Here is a 25,452-nt window from a genome sequence, read left to right as displayed (position 1 = left end):
TAAATAAAAACGCTCATAACGAAACGCTAGATAGATACGTTTAATTCAATACTGTGTAACATTCACTCCTGGGAAACAAGTGCGGTGCTACAGCCGCCACCAGAAAAGTTACACAGAAGTAGTTTTCGTCTGTGTTATAACGAAAACATAAGTAGAAGATGAAGCCTTAGTATTTTCTTTTTATATCGTCATCATCAAGTGGGGAGTCTAAAACGTGAGGACGTCTCCCACATCGAGGATAAAGCAGAACAATTTCACATTATTGATAGTCTTTGTAAGTAAGTGATGGTTAAATGTGTGTTTTGGGGCGTTTGAAGTGCCCGTCGTCGCCCCCTGCTGGCTCGGGGAGGATCATTTGCCGACATCGACCCTACAACAAACTCTCCTGAGAAACCCTGGCCCTTTCTTTCTTTCTTTCTTTTTATTTGGCAATGTGAAATGTTTTTTGTGCGCGACTATACCGTCTTATTATGATAAAGAAAGACAAAAACGATAACAAAGACAATGTATTTTCACAATGGGACGAGGGGGCGGGGCCTGCGTTCGGCGGGAGAAAAAAACGTCCAAGTTCTGCAGCGTTTGTGTCGAGCGTTCGCCGAGTCCGGAGAATGCTGCCCCCGGGCGTCGGCCAACGAACACGCGGCGGCCATTCTGTGTCCACTGTAGATGGCGAGAAATCTGAGCGCAAATTTAACGAGTTTCTATGCTACGCTTTTGGGCTAGCGCTGCGGCCACGCCCCCTTTTGGGTGAAAACAAACCGTGTAAACCGGAGATACGAATGGTTAAAATGTCATCGTTTCTTTCTGAAATACAACAAAATATTGATACTGGCGACACAGCAGCCACGGGCGAAGAAGGTGGTGAATGTTTTAATTAAATCCCGATGTTAGTTAGAAATACGGGTGGAGAGACGTTTCGCCGCTAACCTTAAAGCGACACTAGAAGAGCAGTTAGAGCTTCACGAGGACTCAAACTCACCGTCATTACCAATCAAATCACTTCCACTCTAATAACAGAAAAGTATTGAGAGAAATGCATCTTTACTATTGCTCTTACTATAAACATATACAATAATGCAGTAATGTGAAGTAAAGTACATGAGGAGAGAGCTGTTGGCTCGAGGTCAGTTTCACTTTGGTCATTTCTGATGCAATAAAACTGAAACTTATGTCATTTTTGCTGCTCTGAAAATCAAAACATATTCATATATTTCTGTACTTATTTTGATGAACATTGTGAAGTTAAACGTTTGATTAAATAAGTCCAATGTGCTACAAAGATGTAATTTGAACGTGCCTCGCCTTGTTACATGAGGTTATGAGTTCAATTCTCTGACTATTGACATCATTAAAGCCTCATTATGGGACATTCATCTTTACATTACAGTAATACAGCAGTATTATAGTAATACAGCAGTATTATAGTATTATAGCAGTATTATAGTAATATAGCAGTATTATAGTAATATAGCAGTATTATAGTAATATATCAGTATTATAGTAATATATCAGTATTATAGTAATACAGCAGTATTATAGTATTATAGCAGTATTATAGTAATATAGCAGTATTATAGTAATACAGCAGTATTATAGTAATATAGCAGTATTATAGTAATACAGCAGTATTACAGTAATACAGCAGTATTATAGTAATACAGCAGTATTACAGTAATACAGCAGTATTATAGTAATACAGCAGTATTATAGTAATACAGCAGTATTATAGTAATACAGCAGTATTACAGTAATATAGCAGTATTACAGTAATATAGCAGTATTATAGTAATACAGCAGTATTATAGTAATATAGCAGTATTATAGTAATACAGCAGTAATATAGTAATACAGCAGTATTATAGTAATACAGCAGTATTATAGTAATATAGCAGTATACAGCAGTATTATAGTAATACAGCAGTATTATAGTAATACAGCAGTATTATAGTAATATAGCAGTATTATAGTAATACAGCAGTATTATAGTAATATAGCAGTATTATAGTAATACAGCAGTAATATAGTAATACAGCAGTATTATAGTAATATAGCAGTATACAGCAGTATTATAGTAATACAGCAGTATTATAGTAATATATCAGTATTATAGTAATACAGCAGTATTACAGTAATACAGCAGTATTATAGTAATACAGCAGTATTATAGTAATATAGCAGTATACAGCAGTATTATAGTAATATAGCAGTATTATAGTAATACAGCAGTATTATAGTAATATAGCAGTATTATAGTAATACAGCAGTAATATAGTAATACAGCAGTATTATAGTAATATAGCAGTATACAGCAGTATTATAGTAATACAGCAGTATTATAGTAATATATCAGTATTATAGTAATACAGCAGTATTATAGTAATACAGCAGTATTATAGTAATACAGCAGTATTATAGTAATATAGCAGTATACAGCAGTATTATAGTAATACAGCAGTATTATAGTAATATATCAGTATTATAGTAATACAGCAGTATTATAGTAATATATAGCAGTATTATAGTAATATATCAGTATTATAGTAATATATAGCAGTATTATAGTAATATTGCAGTATTATCTACTTTCCTTATGCTGGGATAGGTTTTGTTTTCAGTGGAAAGTGAAACTTACATGACTCAGCAGTTCAGCCCTTTATAAAGGAGTCTCCGTGGAAACAACTCATGAGCTGCTTTTTCAGGAACAGAGCGAGACAATATGAGTGAACAGAAGGTAAGACATTTTTATGTGTATATTTTTAAGTTTGATTTAATAAATGTATTAAATAATCTGGTGTATGGTTGAATTAAAAATAAAAGACACAATAAAAATTTTAGTTAAAATGATCTTGATCATTTTAACTTGTTATAGTTTATATTTTTAGTACTATTGTCCCTGCTTTGCATAAAACATGTTCCTGTTTGTCTCCAAAGAGAAAGATATGTTTAATTTTATATTGTGTAACATTCCATGCAAAGCAATTAGTCCAGGCAAAGTAGCTTTTTACGACAGACTAATTGTAAAATACTTTTTTTTTGCATAAATAACTTCTTTGAGGTCCAGAACAACATACTAAAAGTCCTAATACAAAATGTTTTACTTTTCATGTATACTTTCATTGTGTAAAGTTTTATTGTGGTAGGAGTAAAGTAAAAAATAGGCCTATTTGGGTGTATTTTGAGCATATTCGACTTGTATATAGCTCATTTGCATACCAAAATGTATTTTCAAAGAAACTTGTAATACAAAAAAATGTACTTTTCATGGGTACTTTCATTGTGTAAAGTTTCATTTTGATTGGAGTAAAGGAAAAAAATAGCCCCATTGGTGTGTATTGTTGCCTTATTGGCACATATGGGATTGATGAGAATTTAACATATTTCCTCATCTAGGATTTCTTAGGACTTTTACTATGTTGTTCTGGACCTCATAGAAATTATTTATGCAAACATTTTTTTTTTACAATTAGTTCTATTTTTGGCTAAAAAATGAGTTGCCTGGACTAAATAACATCTCCATGACGACAAGCAGAAAAGTTATTGTGCAACTTTAAAGCTTTGCTTATCAGACAGAAAGTCAACACTGACATTTGAAGAGCCAAAAGTCTCTGTGACGTGATGAGAGCCAAACTTGATGTGTCTCTTGTTTTGTTTTCAGACTCCGTATCAGGGCGAGGGGAGGTGCTTCGGAGAGTATAAATGTGACATGTGCAACAGGAAGTGGATGAGCGCCAGCTCCTGGGCCAACATGGGACAAGAGTGCACCAAGTGCAAAGTCAACGTCTTCCCCCACACGCAGGTCAGTCCTGGTTTAGTCCTGTTTAGTCCTGGTATAGTCCAAGTTTAGTCCAAGTTTAGACCAGCCATATCCTAACCACCACTCGACTGCTTTGTGTATTTGTCCTGAAAACAAACATAAGCACAGCCTCTGCTCCACAGCGCCCCCTGGAGAAGCCGGATGGACTGGACGAGCACCTGGACCCAAGCAAAGTCCACCCTCAGCACTTGTGTCAGAAGTGCAAGAGTCTGGGCCGCTGCTGCAGGGGGGGGGGTTACTGATGACATCACAACAGTCGCTCTTATTGTGGCGGGGAAACGCATTGCTAAAATGTACTTTTTTATTTTTCTTCACTTTTTGTGCTCATAAGCTGCTAAACGAGTTCTAATCTCGTATGCACAGCGTTGCTGCTGTTATTTAATTGCACTTTCTCAAATTTAAGTTATTAAATGAGTCGACTTTGCTGAAACTAGCCTGTGTTTTTGTGTCGCTTGAAACGCTGAAATGCTCTTATTTTGAAAGTCACAACACAATAATGGCCTCAATACTTGTCCCGGTGTTTCCTGTGACAATACCAATAAAGCAATTAATAAGACACTTGTTAAGTACCCGGAATATAAGTTGTACCAACAAAAAATGCATAATAGAGAAGAAAAAAACATATATAAGTCTCACTGGAGTATAAGTCGCATCAGCTACATGACGTATGCTAACGCTAACACCTTCAGCTACATGACGTATGCTAACGCTAACACCTTCAGCTACATGACGTATGCTAACGCTAACACCTTCAGCTACATGACGTATGCTAACGCTAACACCTTCAGCTACATGACGTATGCTAACGCTAACACCTTCAGCTACATGACGTATGCTAACGCTAACACCTTCAGCTACATGACGTATGCTAACGCTAACACCTTCAGCTACATGACGTATACTAACGCTAACACCTTCAGCTATATGACGTATGCTAACGCTAACACCTTCAGCTACATGACGTTTGCTAACGCTAACACCTTCAGCTACATGACGTATGCTAACGCTAACACCTTCAGCTACATGACGTATGCTAACGCTAACACCTTCAGCTACATGACGTATGCTAACGCTAACACCTTCAGCTACATGAGGCACAGACAGAACTGTGGTAAGTGTCTGGTATGTTAGCGTAACATATGAACAGTTATTCAGATAACTATAGCATAAAGAACATGCTAACAAGTTTAGCAAAGCATCAGTTTTACCCCAAATCACTAAATCCATTGAATTCTTCTTCCTCTGTGTCACTTCTAAACAACTCCACAAACTCCAGAGGAAGAGGAAGTGCAGACTCTTCTTCTGCGTCGCTTAGAGCCTAGAGCGCCCTCTTGTGGTTGTCAGTGTGAAAATAATCAACATGTGAAGTGTGGTTTCCTGTGTGAAAATAACAAATAATATCACATGTAAGTCGCTCTGGAATATAAGTCGCACTCTGGCCAAAACTAACTTATAGTCCGGAAAATACGGTATTTGATCCTCGGCTCCACGTCGCACTAATCTCGTGCCTTCAAATAGTTTTAACTGACGACAATGGCGTGGTTTGAGTTTAATGAAAATATTTTTAAAAGGAATTCATTCTTGTTTTGTCCCGCGACTGAGGCTAGCTAGCCCCTATTCCCGCCCACATGCCTGTACCTCGTTCCTTATCGCTGTTCAGAGGCGGGGCTTATCAATTCCGCAGTTCTGAACAGGAAGTGGGTGCGTCCGTTTCTATTACTGAACAAAACGCACAATGACAATCCACTCACGTTACAGTTCAATACTAAATACCTGAAATAAAGCTCTATGCGTCTCCTTTAATCACAATAGGAATCGTTTCACCTCGAGGTAACAAAACGAGCTGCGTGATTTTGGTGTGAAATAAAACATGTTTGCACAGGTCTAATCTACAGGTTTGACAGGTTTTAGACAAGACTCGATAACAGGCGGTTTCAGGTGTTTTGTTCGTGCGCTGTGTTGGGCGTAGTTGCATGTTTCAGCCACTAGTTAGGTTTCGTATTCCTGGGAAGCTAAAGTGAAACTAAGTCTGTGACATTTGTTTGTCTCTTGGCCGCGCCTTTATAAAGCAGCATCAGGCAGAGCACTTCAGATCGGCTGTTTTGCTTTTGGGGGAAGGACTTCGGGCAGCGAGCGGTCGACATGAGCCAAAAGAAGGTGAGAAACTTATCAATTGTGATGGATTAAGATGTGTAGAATGTGCAAACTCTCTGGGTTTGCGGCATAATCGAATTCAGATATTTAAAAAATGACCAAAAACACTTGAATTGGACTTTATTTATATTTTGCACTGCTAGTTTTTGCGCTGTATTTGACTAAACTGTAAATTATGTGTAAATATTTAGTTAAAGTTTATTTTTATCTTATTTAGTTAAATGTTTTTAAAATTCATGCCTTATTATTATCATCATCATTATTATTATTATTATTATTATTACTATTAATACTATTATTATTATTTTCTTTCTTTTTATATATATATTTTGCTATTATATTGTTGTTTCATGTTGCACTTTATCGTCAAAGAAACTTCCTCGTTTGGTTTCTTCTCGACCGGAACCTGAAACCAAAGTATATAACGTTACAGACGGTTCAGTTTTTTAAAGAAATAAACAAACAAAACATTCACAGATGTTTTGATTTTATCTTTAAAGTTTGGAATATGAATCTTAAAGGAGACAAAATCAACTGTAATGAGCCTTTAAAGTGACGTATGACAGGTTTTTTGCGATTTTCTAATTTAGACTTTATTTGGTGTATTTATACCTGTCGTAAATATAAATTATAGTTTTACATCAATCGAGAAGGTATTTGTGGAGAAAATGTTGAAAAATTTGTAGAAAATGACAGGAAGTGACATCACACCAGGGACAGGAAGTGACATCACACCAGGGACAGGAAGTGACATCACACCAGGAACACTCATTCCAGTCAAAGTTTATGCAGAATTTAAACAACTTTTTTGCTCGCTTTCATATATTTTTATTTATTTATTTTAAGAAATTTGCCCAGTGTTTGCTGGGTAATGTCCTCTTGTGGTTGCCAGTGTGAAAATAACAAATAATGGAGTATAAGTCGCACCTGAAATAAAGCTTTATACGTCTCCTTTAATCCCTGTGATGTCACACAAGGGCTGGGTGACTTTGGTGTAGGTCTAATCTAATAATCTACAGGTTCAACAGGTTTCACGGGCTCATTTGCGTCGTAAACGAAACAAAAACGTCTGCGTTGTTTGGGGGTTTCAGACGCCGTACCAGGGGAGCAGGAGGTGTTTCGGGGAGTACGAGTTCTCCAAGTGCGACAGGAAGTGGATGAGCGCCAACTCCTGGGCCAACATGGGACAGGAGTGCACCAACTGTAAGATCAACGTCTACCCCCACACGCAGGTCAGTCCTGGTTTAGACCTGGTTTAGTCCCGGCCCAGTCCTGGTGGCACTTGGATGTCATTTTATGTGTTTTTCCGACTGGTTTTATGATTTTACAGTTTTATCGCAGGATATTATAGTTTAAGGTGCGTTTTACACTCAAAATTGGGACTAAAACAGAACAAAGCCCAAAACTGATCCTGGACTAACCAAGGACAAGAGCCAAAACCAAGTCCACGTCTTGGGCTGAAATGTGCTCCATTTAGGACCAAAGAATGATGACCAAGTGTGAACGCACCCTTAGTCCTAGTCCTGGTTTAGGAATAGATCAATCCTGGTTTAGTCCTGGTTTAGTCCTGGTTTAGTCCTGGTTTAGATCTGGATTTACACTTTTTGTGGGATTAATGAAGTATCTCCCTATTACATTAGCATCGCTTTAGCCTTTAGCCCTGTCGTTGTGCGTTTGAACACAGCCTCTGCTCCACAGCGCCCCCTGGAGAAGCCGGACGGACTCGACGCCTCGGACCCGGACAAAGCCCACCTTTAGCACTTGTGCGAGAAGTGCAAGAGGATGGGCCGCTGCTGCAGGAGGACTTACCGATGACATCACAACAGACAACAACAAACAACAACAACAACAAACGAGCGCCGTCTCTGCTGTGGAGGGAAAACGCACTGTCACTTTGTCATTCTTCTCTTTTAGTGCTATAAGTTATAGTCTAGTCAAACGGTTAGATTCAAGTGTATTTTGCAGTTATTTATCTTTTTTATTGCATATTTTTCATTTTCCTGTTGTTGTTGAAAAAGACATACAGTCTTCAAAGTATGTGTTTTACGCTGTACTGTATTAAAAAAAGAGAGAAAGAGAGCTCATTCTCCTGTTGTTCTTTATTAAGTAAGAAATATACTGAATTTAATATTCTGTCAAATTATATATATATATATAAATATATATATATATATATATATATATATATATATATATATATATATATATATATATGGGGGGGAAATTGTGGAAAAATTCAGTGGGTATTTTTATTGCCCTGTAATTTACAAACTCCCCAAAAAATACTTAACAAATGTGCATTATTTTAAATTCACTGAGAGAAAAAAAATTATTTAGGCTTTGTTGTGATTCAGTGCTTCTCTCTAGTGGTTTGTTGAGGTAGTGCAAGACTCTGGCTTGTTTCATCTTTTTTTGTTTTTGTTCTGTGGGTTTCAGCTTCCTGTGACATTTTAACCTTTTGACAATTTATGCATATTTAAATATTTTATTGCTGTGGCAATGGTAAAAATGTCTTACAATGGTAAGTCATTTTAAATCCAGACATATACATACAAACCTTTAACGCGTGAGCTACTTTTATGTCATCAATAGCCAATCGTCAATAATCATCTGTTGTTTTGTTGATTTCACTTTGCACAGACAAACTATAGCTTTTCTTCCAGTTATAATTTCAAAATATTATCCTCAAAGACAAAGACAATTCAAATAAAAATGCATAGACTATACATTTCAAGTATGCCTACCGTATTGTCCGGACTATAAAGCTATGTACACACCGCGGCGTCAAGTTTGCGCCCGACGCAGAAGTTATTTGTTAGTTTTTACTCTCATAGGGTTGTTTTGTGAGTTAAAAAAAAATAAGCGGTACCGTATTTTCCAGACTAAAAAAATGTCATAGTTTTGGCACGACTTATACTTATATTTATACTAATATACTTATACTCCGGAGCGACTTATATGTGATATTATTTGGCCCTCAGAGGCAACCGTTGTTGTGAATTTGGGCCTTACAAAAATAAATTTATTTGATTTGTTATTTTCACACTTGCAACAGCATTTCATACTCCAGTACAACTTCTGTGTTTTTTTCTTCTCTATTATGCATTTTTTGGCTGGTGCGACTTATACTCCAATGCGACTTATATATGTTTTTTTCTTCTCTATTATGCATTTTTTGGCTGGTGCGACTTATACTCCAGTGCGACTTATATATGTTTTTTTCTTCTCTGTTGTGCATTTTTTGGCTGGTGCGACTTATACTCCAGTGCAACTTATATATGTTTTTTTCTTCTCTGTTGTGCATTTTTTGGCTGGTGCGACTTATACTCCAGTGCGACTTATATATGTTATTTATATATACATTTTGTGAAAGCAGAATAAAAACAAACACGTTTCATTCCATTTATGTTTTAGATGCCAACACTAGAGGTCAGCACTAAATTGTCACGTTTACATTTTTGGATGACACAAACTGCACTGACGTTTACGGACTGGACCGATATTATAACCGGAATTATAACATACGGAAAATGGAAAACAAAAATCAATAAATCACATTTGGACTCAACTTGAAAATGGATCAAATTGGACAGAAATTGGACTAAATGGGACGGTTATTTTGGACTTCGTGTTCCTTTTCGCTGGATGACCCACCTTCCCAAACTCTTCATTTAAATTGTACCTGATTTGTTCCTCTCTGCTCTCATCTCGCTTGTTTTTGTTGTTTTATGGTTCTTTTTTTAAAATTAAAAATAGAAAAATAAAGTCAATAAAAGAGAAGCTGATTAAAGGTTAAAGGAAACGTATCGTGCTTTTTTCTATTATTAAACTACAACATCCGTACATCGCCATTTTACATTTTTGTTCAGTGTAAAACACAATATTTATCCAATCTGACTTAATATTAGAAACAGGTTTATCTCATCGCAAGTAGGAAGTGGTAAAAAAAACAAGAAGAAAAAGCAAATAAAAGTATAATACATGGGTGAAAATAATAATGATTGTGACAATTTCAGAAGCAAAATTAATTATTTTTTGTTCAGCCCAAAAAATAGACCTAAATGTAAATAACTGTTTTTATCTGGTTGTTTTTTTGTCACATTTTACTTTATTTTGTCTTTTGGAAAGACAACAAATTTTGTAAAACCGCTCACAAACATGAGGAACGTCTTCTTCTTCTTCTTCTTTGGTGTTTTTATTTGTTTGTTTGTATCCAAGCAGTACATCTACTGTAGGTGTGCATCTCAGACTTCACTCTTTAGACTTTATTCTTTAGACTTAAAGGTTGAATGGCCGATTTTTTGACCCAAATCTGAGTCTTATTTCCTCGTGGCGTGGACTGCGGATTAGTCCTGCCACGTATCAATCATAAAACGCACCTACCGTTCACCTGCAGAGCCTGGTTCACCTGCAGAGCCTGGTTCACCTGCAGAGCCTCGTTCACCTGCAGAGCCTCGTTCACCTGCAGAGCCTGGTTCACCTGCAGAGCCTCGTTCACCTGCAGAGCCTGGTTCACCTGCAGAGCCTGGTTCACCTGCAGAGCCTCGTTCACCTGCAGAGCCTCGTTCACCTGCAGAGCCTGGTTCACCTGCAGAGCCTCGTTCACCTGCAGAGCCTCGTTCACCTGCAGAGCCTGGTTCACCTGCAGAGCCTCGTTCACCTGCAGAGCCTCGTTCACCTGCAGAGCCTCGTTCACCTGCAGAGCCTCGTTCACCTGCAGAGCCTCGTTCACCTGCAGAGCCTCGTTCACCTGCAGCCTCGTGTGGCTCGTCCCCCGAGAGCAGCACGTTTCCGCGTGTCTAAGCGCATTGATCTATCATAATATAGTTCCCTCAGTGTACGGGACAAAATTAAAACAGAGAAAGACAGTTCGAGCTGACTCAGAAGAAGACGAAAATCTACGGGAGACGAGAGATGCGATGCGATCCGTCGCGCTAATAAACAAACGCACGTATGTGTTGTATCAGTCCTCACGGGGGAGTGGCACGTGCGCGGGGGAGTGGCATGAGCACGGGGGAGTGGCACGTGCGCGGGGGAGTGGCACGGGCACGGGGGAGTGGCACGTGCGCGGGGGAGTGGCACGTGCGCGGGGGAGTGGCACGAGCACGGGGGAGTGGCACGTGCACGGGGGAGTGGCACGAGCACGGGGGAGTGGCACGTGCACGGGGGAGTGGCATGAGCACGGGGGAGTGGCACGTGCGCGGGCGAGTGGCACGCGCACTGGGGAGTGGCACGCGCACGGGCGAGTGGCACGCGCACTGGGGAGTGCCACTCCCCCGTCCGTTCGCGCCTTTAATCGTCCGTTGCGCATTTAACTCTTTAGACTTCATTCTTCAGACTTTATTCTTTAGACTTCATTCTTTAGACTAACCAGTATCCAAACATCTTAAAACATCACGTGATCACTCACTAACTGCGCTGACATTTGATCACGTGACATCCCCGCTGGTGTTTCCCGCTCTTTACTCCCCCTAGCGGCCCCAGACTCCTCCGCAGGCCCCTTGTCCGAGCCCCGTCACAGGCCGACCAAAGGCAACAGCCGCGCGCGCCGGGGGGGGGGGGGAACAGCGGAAGCACCGCCGCTCCCCGGGACCCGCCCACATTCTCCCCGCGACCCGCCCACATTCTCCCCGCGACCCGCCCACATTCTCTCCGGGCCATTCTGAACCAGAGCCGAGATTACGCACAACCCCCGGCCCGCTGTTCCTCCCTCCGTTCCTCCCTCTACCGCCGCCGCCGCCGCTTCGCTCTCTGCTCGGCTCTTCCTGACTCCGAACGCCCTTTTCCAAACCGAGTAAGTCTTATACGTTTTTTACACTTTTACACACGATGCGACGCGGCGTTTTCCCCCCACTGCGTTTCCTCCTTGCGTTTCTTCCGGTGTACGCAGTTTACGTAGCGGGACGACGCTAGCTTAACCGAGCCGAACACCTCGGACTTGTTGTTGTTTTTTGACCGAATAAAAACGCAGATTCACGTGGCGAAGGCGTCGTCGGGGTTCGTTTCGCGTGATTGAGATAAAAGAGTGCGATTTGTCACGGTTTATTCGCGGTTAAAGTGCGGGTTTTGAGAGACTTGGCGGTGATGCGTCGCTAGCTTAACGGTTTACGCCGCTTTACTACCGCAGGTTACGCAGCGAGAGGAAAACCCGCAAGAAAACGGCAAAATAAACGACGAAAGTGGCATTGTTAAGGGTTTTGTGCATATGTTTGAGCAAAAAGAGAATGTAAAGGTGTAAAAAAATAAACGTAAAAGGTGCTACGGGTAGGTACGGGGAAGTCAAAAGGCCCGTGATGCTGCGCGTAAATTAGCCAAACATAAAGCTGTCAACTTATAGCCTATAACTTTAGCTTTCCAACTTTGACACGATGTTTACAACTTAAAATTCAAACGTTACACTTTGAAACACGCTCTGTTGCTTTATTTGGCTGGTACAATGTGCAGAAATAAGATGATATTTGGGCTAATTTCAAGGAGAAGTGACTTGTTTCACGTCCGCGAGGCTGTGCAGGCGACGTGTTATTTATGTGGCTCTTATCGTGTCATGAGGCGGTAATAAAGGCTTTAATAAGTGACTCAACGTGCAAACGGATGCAGCCCGGGTCAAAAAAGTGAACTCGAACCTCTTTTGGAGACACGTATTTTCCAGTGACACCCAGAATCCTCAGTGTCGTAATAAAGTGTGTTTATTGTGGGCGTGTCTCTGGGGTGTGTGTGTTTATTGTGGGCGTGTTGTTGTTGTTGTTGTTGTTGTTGTTTTATGGCGGTTGGCATCCAATTGTTGCATTACCGCCAGACTTTATTCCTCAGACGTTTCGTAGTCTGGGGTGTGTGTGTTTATAGTGGGCGTGTCTCTGGGGTGTGTGTGTTTATTGTGGGCGTGTCTCTGGGGTGTGTGTGTTTATTGTGGGCGTGTCTCTGGGGTGTATTGCTCAAGAGTGTTTCGAGGACTTTTATCTATTGTGTCGTCTATGAAAATGTTCCACGGCTCATCGCGACGTCAGAGTCTGTACTTTACATTCCGATTGAACCTGTTTCACCTTCAGGAGCCGAGTCGTGTTGTGTAAACGCCAACACGGAGTAAGATTCTTCTTCCAAGCGTCCGACTGGTTCTGTGAGATACTGTGCTCAGAGTGACCTCTTGTCCCTGCGTGGGTGAACTTTGGGGGGAACTTTACTAGTTCTCAAGGAACTATGCAAATGTTCTTCTTTTGACATTGGGAAATTCACAGAAAACCCTCTTACTTCCTACAGGTTTTGAGATGAGTTACCCAGGATACCCTCCTCAGGGCGGTGGATACCCTCCTCAGCAGGGCGGCGGCTACCCCCCTCAGGGCGGCGGCTACCCCCCTCAAGGCGGCGGATACCCCCCTCAAGGTGGCGGATACCCTCCTCAGGGCGGTGGATACCCAGGAGGAGCTTACCCTCCTCAGGCAGGAGGTTACCCGCCGGCCCCTGGAGCTTACCCCCCTCAGGCCGGAGGTTACCCCGCACCAGCAGGAGGCGGATACCCCCAAGCTCCAGGCGGATACCCCCCACAGGCCGGGGGCTACCCTGCACCCTCTGGAGGATACCCTTCTCAGCCTGGAGGGTTCCCCCCGCAGCCTGGAGCAGGGGGCTACCCCGCCATGCCGCCTGCAGGTCAGTTCACTTCAACAGTTTCATACGTTTGTTCCTGAACGTTCCCAACATAACTTCACACATGGCACATGCCTCTGGTTTTGTTTCCTTCACTGGTTTAAAATGATCTCGCCTATGGGATTCCCTCTGTTTGTCTCTTTGGGCAGTTGTCATGGAAACGTGACACTGAACACTGCAGACATGTGGAAAGTGCAAACACATGAACCAGACTGAGTCATCCTCATGTGACCTCATGTGAGTCCAGCCCTGACCTGGACCTGTAACGTGTCCCATAGAGTTTATTCAGTAACTCTTATAACAGGAAACTAGAATCTACCGTGAAAGAGAGTTATATAAAACTATAATAAACATTATGAATTCACCGCTGCGACGCGAGCTGTTTATCTGCTTTACAAAAGGATTGGTCCCAATAACTCCCTCACAAAGTGGCCCTTGTCGTCTCTTGTGGCTGTTGTTTGACCAGCTCACTAAACGTATAGAGCCTTTACCTGTTTGCCATCTGAACAAAGCGTCTTGTGTAAATATTGTGCTTCCAGGCGGTGGCTGGGGGTCAGCGCCGGGCGGATTCGGAGCGGTGAGTCCAGTCTAATCGCGCTCGGAGCTAAATCTGCTCCGTGGCCTTTGCTCTAGTCGTAAAGTCATTCACAAGCCCACAGCTGACTCACGTTGATATGGTTACAGCCGGGAGGAGCCCCGCAGGGTTTCCCCGCCGGCCCCGCCCCCGGACAGCCCATGCCGAATTACCCGGCGGCGCCCGGGCCCTCTAACCCGGGCTACGGCGGAGGGCAGCCCCACCCACAAGCCCCCGCTGTTTCTGTGAGACCATTTACACGTACAATATATTCATTTATCTGAATGTCAAAGGTTAAACTGTGTATTGTCCACAGAAAGGATACAGGGGTTCCATCAAGGACTTTCCCGGAGCCGATCCCCTGAGGGACGTGGAGGTGCTTCGGAAAGCTATGAAGGGCTTCGGTACGTCATGTTTATTATATTATTATAGCTCTTTGTGTATGCGTTTCATTGATTTTTTTTTATACTACCGTATTATACGCACCTTTTTTAAATGGTTTTGGCCAGGGTGCGACTTATACTTATATTTATACTTATATTTATACTCTGGAGCGACTTATATGTGATATTATTACTTATTTTCACACTTGCACCCACATTTCATACTCCACTTATATTCCAGAAAATACGGTAATAAATAAACTCAATATCCTCAAATGCTGAATCTTTTCATTGTGGCTGCAATTACGTGAAACTGTGATTTCTACTACACACTGAGACTTTGAAAATACATTATTGACCAAATAAAGGTTGAAAAATTGTGACCAAAGGCGTCTAGAAAGAACATATACGCAAAGTGTGTGAATACAGATACATTTCGTATAGTCCACCTCTAATAGGATCATCAAAATACAACTACAAATATGTTTTTATTGTCCTTCTACGTTGACTAATCATTGCAGTCCTACTCATCAATATTACTTGTTTGGATTGAGTGGGTGTCGTCCCTTATTCATCCAGGAACAGTTTGTGGTAGAAAAGGTTTAAAACGTTTTCAAAAACCATGTCCAGATGAATATATTTTATCTTTCAACTGACGACTATATTGTCTAAAACTTTAATAACTACTTTCTAAAGCTGCAGAGAAAACATATTTTACTTTTCTTTATTTGTACTGACCGAGAAGATGTTTTTGTCCCATTGTCTGTTTCATGTGCATTGGCTCAGAGTTATTAACCATAAATAAAGTCTGCGTATCTTGGATCTGACAGTTTTTAACAGCAGAATCCCGGCTGGTTTATAAAGACTCCGGGTAAAACTGGGCCCCATCATTAGAGCGCTGCACGTAATGACTGACCAGACGTGACAATGGAAGCACTGAACGCTCCAGTGGAAGGCATGTGCTAAAGCTGACGACTCTTACTTTTACAATTACAGGCAAAATGTGGCGTTATTGCTCGTGTTATTGCTGCGGTGTTGTGGTTCATTTGGCCATTGGGGTTTACTCTGGCATTGGGCTGCACGATGTTGAATAAAAAACATAATCAGTCATTTTTTGAAAAGCTTTTACATTTTTTTACTATTTATTTTTTTAAATGTAAAACAACAAAAATGTACATAAAGCAAACTGACCAATGCAAAGAAAGATGAAAGATAATAAACGTAACATTACATTTAAAATTACATTTAAAAAGGAATAATAACTACAAAAACAGAGCTGGGCAGGACAAAAGTAACATGTTAGATTCACTTCCTCATTAGACACATTTTTCCGTGAACATGAGTCCGATTATAATAAAACGGAGCGTTTTGAAGCTTAAAATACAGAAAACACGACTTGTTCCCTGGATATTGATCACTGTCCACTGCCGTCTTCTTCTACAGTGTGTCAAACGCTGGCACTTCCTGCTAGAGTGCCCCCCGGTGGCCGTTAGCCAGTAAAAATCTATAAATTAGACGCATTGTTGTGTTGGCCTCAGGGTTCAAAGCGTGAGAAAAGTAGCAGCTTAAAGTCTGAAAAGTACGGTACTCCACCCAGTATGAAATGGTATTGATCATTTTCCCGCTGTATCTCGTAGGCACTGATGAAAACGCCATTATCGAGCTTCTTGGAAACCGGACCATCAAACAGCGCGTTCCTCTCGTGGCAGCTTACAAAACCACTTACGGGAAGGTACTCGGGTTTCCACTCTAATGTATAACTCTTCTGTAATGTTGATCTATCTGTCGTTTTCATGGTTTCTCTCTCGTTTCTTTTTAGGATCTAACTCGTGACTTGAAATCTGAACTGACAGGAAACTTTGAAGACCTGGTGTTGTCCATGCTCATGACTCCTGCTCAGTTTGCTGCAGCTGAACTCAGAGAAGCCATTAAGGTCAGTACGACGATGCCAAAAGACGGACATTATAACTGTATAACAAAGATGCATCGTTTCTGCTTATTTAAAGGCCACATATTATGCAAAATGTACTTTTTTAAGCTTTTAAATAAGTTATAACATTGTTTCTTAATCAAATTATACCTGGAGTAGCATTTAGTTTCATGAATCTGCTTAGGAAGTTTTCCCCTTCGAGCGTCAAAACACTCTTAGAGATCAGGAGAGCTATTTTGCTGTTTCTTTGCTTTAAATTTTTATAAACGGATAAACACAGAACAGAACACAACAAAATCAATACAATAAATCACAATAATTACACAAATAGACTTAAACTATACATAAATACAAAAAATCGAGGCACATTCTGATTACCACATTTTCCGGAGTATAAGTCGCACCATCCAAAAAATGCATAATAGAGAAGAAAAATCACATAAGTCGCTCCGGAGTATAAGTATAAGTCGTACCCCGGTCAAAATGTATGAAAAAAGGTGCGACTTATAGTCCGGAAAATACAGTAAAGTAAGAAATAACAGTCCCATTTGGTCCAAAGTCTGTGCTGTTTTAAGCCCATAAACCTGACTTGAACTAGTAAAGAAAAGAGAAAACACTTAAACCTTTAGCTGTATTTTCAGTTCTTCAGACACAAAGTGAAAACCGTCACCTGGGAGTAATTGTGGTCGAGGTTTGTGGTGAGTCTAATCCTCCGTTTGACTCATGGCGGCGGCAGCAAGAGGAAAACAAACATCGACGTCACAAACGCAGCGCCGCACGAACGAGCCGATGCCTGCGCAAAATGTAAACGTGCTGTGTTTTTTAGGGGGCGGGGACGGACGAGGCTTGTCTCATCGAAATCCTGTCTTCTCGCACCAACGCCGAGATACATGAAATCAACCAGATCTACAAAAAGGGTGAGTGAAGTCTCCATTTCAGCACTTTACATTTATGTCTCGAAATAACACGAAGAAGTCAATTATGTTCAGTTACTTTCCTTATCGTCACTGTTGTCTCTTATGTATTGTGGTAATATCTTCTGTCTTGCTTTATTCAGGCGTTTAAACTGCTTTCAGATATCTTGGTCTTTGTAAATCGTGTTTTAGAACTTTAAATAGTGACTAAACGTCGTGATTTTAGTATTGAAACGTGTCCGCGGCTCAAGCACAGAGAACAAAGAGGAGTTATAATCAGGCTAAAAACAAGAATTGTTTCCTCATCATTTATTGTCTCCTCATAGTTGTGCTTTGATTGATTTCATGCGTGAAAAGTCCTGTTTTCACCTATCCCCTATCCCCGGCCAAATCCCTGTACTTAGTTGTGATTCTATTTGAAAAAGAATGACACTTGTAGAGTTTTTTAACTTTAACTTAACACTTTTCAACAGTGAAAACTTCTAATTGACAATCTGTTGGCGTGGTTACGGTGAACTGTCACTGTGAAGGGGCGGGGCTTATCACTGAATGCACCCGTTTCTATCATATTACAGCATTTTTAGATCAATTATTGCTGTTTACAATCAACTAAATGTAAAATATTGAACTATATCATGAGTAGAACCTGAGGGGGAAAGGGCATAATATGTCTCCTTTAAAGCTGCAAAGTGAAGGACATTTGAGCACTGAGTTTTTCCTGAATAAAACATTTTTAGAGCTCAACAATGGAATAACCTGAATATTTGTGAACGTAGGTTCGACATTTTTAACCACAATATCATTGCTTCCTCATCAATTTAGACCATATCGTCATGAGGCCCATTATTCTTATTGTTATTGTTTTTATTATTATTATTTGTACAGTTTTTTTATTACATTTTTTTTTTTTAGGTTTTTTAAATTATATATTTTTTTAGTTTTTATTCTATTGGTGTTTTTTAGTCACGATTGTTTTAGATAATTTATTAACTGTTTAGGGTTTTTTACTATTTTATTATATTTATTGTTGTTGTTGTTTCAATCATTATGGTATTGAAGCATCACTACATCAACACTGACTCAGTGCAAATGTGGGTCTCGACACAGTTATAATATTGTTGCTAATAAACGTATAAGGAGGCGTACATTTTAGACGTCCTGGGGCCATTTCTTCATGGTTTTTGTCAAACAGCAGAGTGCCAGTGTCTTCTGTTTGAAACACTTTTTATTCACATATTTATCAAAGCTTCCACTAATAAGGTTAGACCAGTGTCGAGTAAGAATTATCCCCAGAAGTGCTCAGTATTGTCCGCATCAGAAGTCCGTAGTAAATGGCGGCTTGATTCTTGCAGATCTTTTGAACCGTGGCCCGATGAGGTTTCGGTCACGTGTCGTATATTTGCATATGAGTCGACGCGTATGTAAATTGTTCAGTGTTTTTCCTGAACCCGTCTCTCCGTCCCTCCTTCTCTCCCCGTCCCTCCTTCTCTCCTTCAGACTATGGAAAGTCTCTGGAGGACGCGATCATGGGCGACACGTCCGGTCACTTCCGCCGGCTCCTGGTGTCTCTGTGTCAGGTACGACGGGGTTTCAAACGACACGCACCGTCTCTGGATATTTCGGCGCACGCGTCATCTCACCGCACGTTACAGGAAGTGGCGCTTAAAATAATCTATGAAATATCTTCTACACATCACGCTGAAGTTTAGACATTTGAGTTGGTTGGAGTTTGAGTGTAACTTCCTTATTAAAACACAGTACAACATCCTTTTTACACCGTCCAGATGCACTGCATTTTAGGTCACTATGACTTAACGGGTGTGTAGAGTTTTTTACCTCTTGTATTGATGCGTTTTGCCCCTTAAATTGTATAATTATGACTTTCAATTTGAATTTTTTGGACATAAAATACACACTTTTAATGCAATTTGTGCAATTTGACACACAAAATCATCTTCTTTTCCCTTCTTGAAGCAGAACTTAGTAACTTTGGTGATAGAGCTCCCCCTGCAGGTCCCTTTATGAAATGACTTTATCACACATTTTTAATTAATCACATACAAAATCATGTCATGTGGCCAAATAAGAAAAAAAGAAAAAAAGAGCCAGGGTTTCTCAGAGGAGTTTGTCTTCAGGTCGATGTCAGTAAATGTTGCAAGGCTGGTTTTCTGCCCCGAGACAGCAGGGGGCGACAACGGCACTTCAAACGCCCTGAAAATACCTATTTAATCATCACAGGGACTTACAAAGACGTTCAATAAGGTCGAAATGTTACTTGGTTTTGCTTTAATCCTTAAGTCTGCTCCAAACCATTCTTTTTCCTGACAAAAACCCGTCCGTTAAAAAGCCTCAACTGATCACTGACGATCTCAAATTGGATTCACTGCAAAATTCTATCGCATAAACCATAATCAAAATGGTCTTGTGAGTTTTTTTCAGTGAAGAACCGTAGTGACCGTAGTTTAAACATCGATCAGTCGTTTCAGGCACATGTGTATGTAGGATTTCTCTACCAACTTTTGGACAGTCAACAAAAATTATAAGAAAAAAAAGAGTCCACGCGACACACAAAACATTTCTCAGTTACAATATGATTGTTATATTGATATTCTGTGACCCATCTCCATTTAAGTTCATTTTAATGACAGTATTTCTTTGAAAAACCTTCAAATTTAAATATAAAATCATCAAAACCAATCAATATATCAATGCATGTCATAAATATACAGATAAATACTAATTAACCCACCATATCATTACAGTATCACTATATTTTAGCGCATTCTAATTACAAATCAAATGTTTTAATGAACTTTGCAGGGAAACCGTGACGAGAGGGAAACTGTTGACGTCGCCATGGCCAAACAAGACGCTCAGGTAACGTCCACAAAACCCAATGAACCATCTCTATATATCATTTTTACGACTTTATGTCCTCTAACTCTACTTTACTTTGTCTCAGAAACTTTACGCGGCGGGAGAGAACAAAGTCGGCACGGATGAATCCCAGTTCAACGCCATTCTGTGCGCTCGCAGCAAAACACACCTCCGAGCAGGTACGCCTCATTCACCGCTTCATTTGTGCATATTTATTTAATTTTTTTTGTTCTTTCCTGGTTAACGTTGGGCAATATTCACAAAAAATAATATTGACATTTTTTGGGGATTCCCTCGTTAACTATAATCTTTTGTAAATCATCTGAAATTCACTTCATTCATCGTTAAATGTGATCAAAGTGCGTAAATATCGATTAACGCTGTTGTTTCTCTGACGGTTTTAACCTGCTTTTTATAGTATAGTACTTTTTTAGTCCAACAAAATTATGATTAATAATTCAATAAGTGCCCACTTCTAATTGTGGCGTTATAAAGGTTATAAAAAATAAATAATTGTAATTATGGATTTATATTATAATATTTAAGACTTTTGATGCCATATAATCAGATTTAATTAATGATTTAATACAGAAAAAAGGGGATTTCACTACAAAATTACACTTTTTTAAAACTAGAAAAATACAAAAATGTCCTTGAAATTATGTGTAAATTTTACTTACTTGAAATAAGCTTAATAATCTTACCTATTTAGCCTTATTTAATTGAAATATCTTGAATCCAGACAATTTTTTTGTAATAAATCTCTGTTAGATTGATGAAATTTTGCAGTAAACGGCAGTCACTCGTGTCATATATCGTGATAAATAAAGCGTGTTAAACCTTTTTTATTGTCACCTCATTAACATCTCGCCTCGTTCGTTCCACTGGAAATGACCGATTATTCCGTGGTTAAAGCGTGCGTTTGTTTCCCCCAGTGTTTCACGAGTATCAGCAGATGTGCGGGAGAGAAATCGAGAAGAGCATCTGTCGCGAGATGTCCGGGAACGTGGAGGACGGGATGGTGGCTGTGGGTCAGTATCCAGTCTGAACTCCTTTGTAGAGGGAACAAAGAAGATAAATGTGTTATAGATCTGAGACAAGCGCTATAAAGTGTTAGTTGACGATGACAAAACCTGCTGAGTCTCATTTTTTTTGCAGACATTTCAAATGTTGTGCTTTTGTCTGCTTTGTAATTCTTTGTGTTTTGGACTTCTTAAATCGCGGTCGTTTTTTAAAAATGATTTCAAAAATGTTAATTTTTTTCTGAGACTTTTTATTTTTTAACCATTTATTTTTTTAACGTAAAGCAACAGAAACATGCATAAAAACTGACCAATTCAAAGACAGAAAGAAAGAGAAATGATAAAATGCGGTCGTTTTTTACTTATTTTAATAATTTTTGAACCATTTCTTTTTTTGAACGTAAAACAACAGAAACATACCTTTTTTATCAATTTTTTTTTTATAAAAAGCGGTTGTTCTTTTTATTTTAAGTTTTTGAGACAAAATTCATTCATTTGAATTTACATTTTTTGAGACGTTATTAAAAACATTTCTCTTTTGAACGTAAAACATCAGAAACATACATTATAAAAAACTGACCTATGCAAAGAAAGAAACAAAATTAATAGAATGTGTGTGTTTTTGTTTTTTAAAGTAATCACATTTTCAACTGTTTAAAGTACATTTATTTTGGGCCCCACAGTTTTATCTAACACTGAACAATAAGAACATATTTCCAGTTTAAAAAAGTTGTGCAATACAATGATTGCCACACTTCTGTAATCTCTCACTAGTCACTCATCAAACATTGTGACAAAACCAGTTGTGAATATAACTCCAGAGTAAATCAAGTTATGAATCACGTTTAGTTTAACGGCCAGGACTTTCCAAGAATCTTTTTAAAACTACTGTACGTGACGGCTCATTTGCATACGCCTGTACGAGGTAGCTTCACGACCAGTTAAAGTGTTTACATTGGGTTAACATGTGTATTTTTTATGTTTTTCCCAGTCAAATGTATCAAGAACACTGCGGGCTATTTCGCAGAGAGACTGTACAAGGCCATGTCGGTAAGAACAACTGTCATTTATGTTTATGTCATCGATGTCAAACTGTATTACAGATCGTAGCCCAGGATTGTGTCACAATTTTCAGGTTAATGGAGACTTTTAACCTGGTCAGTGCCACGAATTGTATAGATGCACTGACCAGAGCAAGTTACCACCGAATAAAAAGGTCACACGGCAACTGTATTTGCTTAGTTAAATCCATTTATTTTATTTAAATTCATTTTTTGTTTAAATTATTTTTTATCTAAATTAATTTTTATTTAAATTCATTTTTATTTATTGATTAAATTCATTTGTATTTATTTTATTTATTTATTTTATTTATTTTATTTATTTTATTTATTTTATTTATTTTATTTATTTTATTTATTTTATTTATTTTATTTATTTTTATTTTATTTAGTACACACCGATATGTGTAAAAATGCAAGTACAATCGACCGCATTGATCACAGTGAATGAGGACTAGAGTTTATCACTTTAAATCACAAAACAACTATAAGACGTTGTTCTATTCTCATGACTTAAACGCTCTGTCGCTCAAAGGCCCTAAACACAAAGGCCCTAAACGTCCCGTGTGTTCTCAGGGGGCCGGCACTAAAGACAGGACCCTGATCCGCATCATGGTGTCCCGCTCCGAGATCGACATGCTGGACATCAGGCAGCAGTATGTGAAGGCCTACGGGAAGTCTCTGTACACCCACATCTCTGTGAGTACTCTGTGTACACCCACATCTCTGTGAGTACTCTCTGTGTACACCCACATCTCTGTGAGTACTCTGTGTACACCCACATCTCTGTGAGTACTCTGTGTACACCCACATCTCTGTGAGTACTCTGTGTACACCCACATCTCTGTGAGTACTCTCTGTGTACACCCACATCTCTGTGAGTACTCTCTGTGTACACCCACATCTCTGTGAGTACTCTCTGTGTACACCCACATCTCTGTGAGTACTCTGTGTACACCCACATCTCTGTGAGTACTCTGTGTACACCCACATCTCTGTGAGTACTCTGTGTACACCCACGTCTCTGTGAGTACTCTCTGTGTACACCCACATCTCTGTGTACTCTCTGTGTACACCCACATCTCTGTGAGTACTCTGTGTACACCCACATCTCTGAGTACTTTCTGTGTACACCCACATCTCTGTGAGTACTCTGTGTACACCCACATCTCTGAGTACTTTCTGTGTACACCCACATCTCTGTGAGTACTCTGTGTACACCCACATCTCTGAGTACTCTCTGTGTACACCCACATCTCTGTGAGTACTCTGTGTACACCCACATCTCTGTGAGTACTCTCTGTGTACACCCACATCTCTGTGAGTACTCTGTGTACACCCACATCTCTGTGAGTACTCTGTGTACACCCACATCTCTGAGTACTCTCTGTGTACACCCACATCTCTGTGAGTACTCTGTGTACACCCACATCTCTGTGAGTACTCTCTGTGTACACCCACATCTCTGTGAGTACTCTGTGTACACCCACATCTCTGTGAGTACTCTGTGTACACCCACATCTCTGTGAGTACTCTGTGTACACCCACATCTCTGTGAGTACTCTGTGTACACCCACATCTCTGAGTACTTTCTGTGTACACCCACATCTCTGTGAGTACTCTGTGTACACCCACATCTCTGAGTACTCTCTGTGTACACCCACATCTCTGTGAGTACTCTGTGTACACCCACATCTCTGTGAGTACTCTCTGTGTACACCCACATCTCTGTGAGTACTCTGTGTACACCCACATCTCTGTGAGTACTCTGTGTACACCCACATCTCTGAGTACTCTCTGTGTACACCCACATCTCTGTGAGTACTCTGTGTACACCCACATCTCTGTGAGTACTCTCTGTGTACACCCACATCTCTGTGAGTACTCTGTGTACACCCACATCTCTGTGAGTACTCTGTGTACACCCACATCTCTGTGAGTACTCTGTGTACACCCACATCTCTGTGAGTACTCTGTGTACACCCACATCTCTGTGAGTACTCTGTGTGTACACCCACATCTCTGTGAGTACTCTGTGTACACCCACATCTCTGTGAGTACTCTGTGTACACCCACATCTCTGTGAGTACTCTGTGTACACAGAATACACAGAATACATGTATTTAACTGGAGCGTCTCTTCTTCTGGTTCAGGGCGACACGTCCGGTGACTACAAGAAGCTGCTGCTGAAACTCTGCGGTGGAAACGACTAGAGGCCAAAGGTTCTGCAGTAAAGGACCATTTCAAAGTACACAGTGTATCTTTATGCATGCAGTTCTTTTTGTATCGTGTCAAAACATAGATGGAGGCCAAACAGTGAATATATTTTATTATGTTTAGATTTAGTTGACGGCTTTTTACACGGGTCTAAAATGATTTAAATGTTCAGAAAGAGGAACAAAGTTGAATCTGGTTTTGGTCCGAGCTCGTTTCAAAAATATCATAAAACGCCAAACTTAAATTGGAATAAAGTTGTTGCTTTTACTTCATTAGCTGTAGATACTTTTCAGGCCTCGATTTGCGTTGAAAAGTAACTTGTAATAACTAGTACTCTGTGAAGTATATTTCATGTGTACTTTTGTCTTTCATTAGTATAGATTACTTGCCATGTAATTACTTTTACTTGAGTACAAAAGTGCAGTTCTCTTTCCACCACTGCACTTAAGATTTGAATTAAAAAAATATATAAGTTTTGTTATTGTATTACCATAAATACATAGAAGTAAATTTATTATAGTTGTATTCTATTAATGGAATACACTGAACCTTTTTACAATTTATTCTACACAATCCAATTTATGCTAAACAATTAAAATGTATTTTACACATTTAAATTTATTTTACACACTTTAATTCATTTTACACATTTCAATTTATTTTACATATTTTCAATTTATTTTAAACAATTCAATTCATTCTTCACAATTCCTAGTTTAATGAAGTGTCAGTTTTACATCTACAACACATGAAGTAACATATTTTTGCCTTTGACGCGTGTTTTTCTTTATGTAACGTGTTAATAATTAGCACTTATAGTTAATTACTTTATTATACTTTATTAACAGATTAACATCGCTGCGTTTGC

At 39.6% G+C, this 25,452-nt stretch overlaps 2 protein-coding genes and 1 long non-coding RNA gene across 3 annotated transcripts; all 3 read left to right on the top strand.

Moving 5' to 3' along the window:
- The first annotated feature begins 2,664 nt into the window (after positions 1-2,664).
- LOC140369272 (zinc finger CCHC domain-containing protein 24-like) lies at positions 2,665-4,134 on the top strand. The gene is made up of 3 exons (XM_072456557.1): positions 2,665-2,731; positions 3,656-3,796; positions 3,937-4,134. Exons 1-3 carry the CDS (start codon positions 2,717-2,719, stop codon positions 4,054-4,056), a joined length of 276 nt encoding a protein of 91 aa, XP_072312658.1. The 5' UTR covers positions 2,665-2,716; the 3' UTR covers positions 4,057-4,134.
- Positions 4,135-5,872: 1,738 nt separating this feature from the next.
- Positions 5,873-7,817, top strand: LOC140369068 (uncharacterized). Its single transcript, XR_011928217.1, has 3 exons — positions 5,873-5,971; positions 7,060-7,200; positions 7,667-7,817. It is a non-coding gene; the product is annotated as an uncharacterized lncRNA (long non-coding RNA).
- A 3,850-nt stretch (positions 7,818-11,667) lies between these two features.
- On the top strand, positions 11,668-25,001 carry anxa11b (annexin A11b). The gene is made up of 15 exons (XM_072456189.1): positions 11,668-11,762; positions 13,223-13,609; positions 14,146-14,183; positions 14,291-14,425; positions 14,497-14,584; positions 16,201-16,295; positions 16,383-16,496; positions 17,320-17,410; positions 18,905-18,984; positions 20,228-20,284; positions 20,370-20,463; positions 21,220-21,315; positions 22,298-22,356; positions 22,944-23,066; positions 24,521-25,001. The coding sequence occupies exons 2-15, from the start codon at positions 13,231-13,233 to the stop codon at positions 24,578-24,580; spliced, it is 1,509 nt and encodes a 502-aa protein (XP_072312290.1). The 5' UTR covers positions 11,668-11,762; positions 13,223-13,230; the 3' UTR covers positions 24,581-25,001.
- Positions 25,002-25,452: the final 451 nt, after the last annotated feature.

The sequence above is a fragment of the Eucyclogobius newberryi genome, unplaced genomic scaffold, assembly GCF_026437365.1.
Source record: "Eucyclogobius newberryi isolate DKJ021-1_F unplaced genomic scaffold, fEucNew1.0.hap1 SCAF_20, whole genome shotgun sequence".
NCBI classification, from domain to species: Eukaryota; Metazoa; Chordata; class Actinopteri; order Gobiiformes; family Gobiidae; genus Eucyclogobius; species Eucyclogobius newberryi.
Note: the sequence above shows the minus strand (reverse complement) of the source record. Positions and strands in the feature narration are given on the sequence as shown.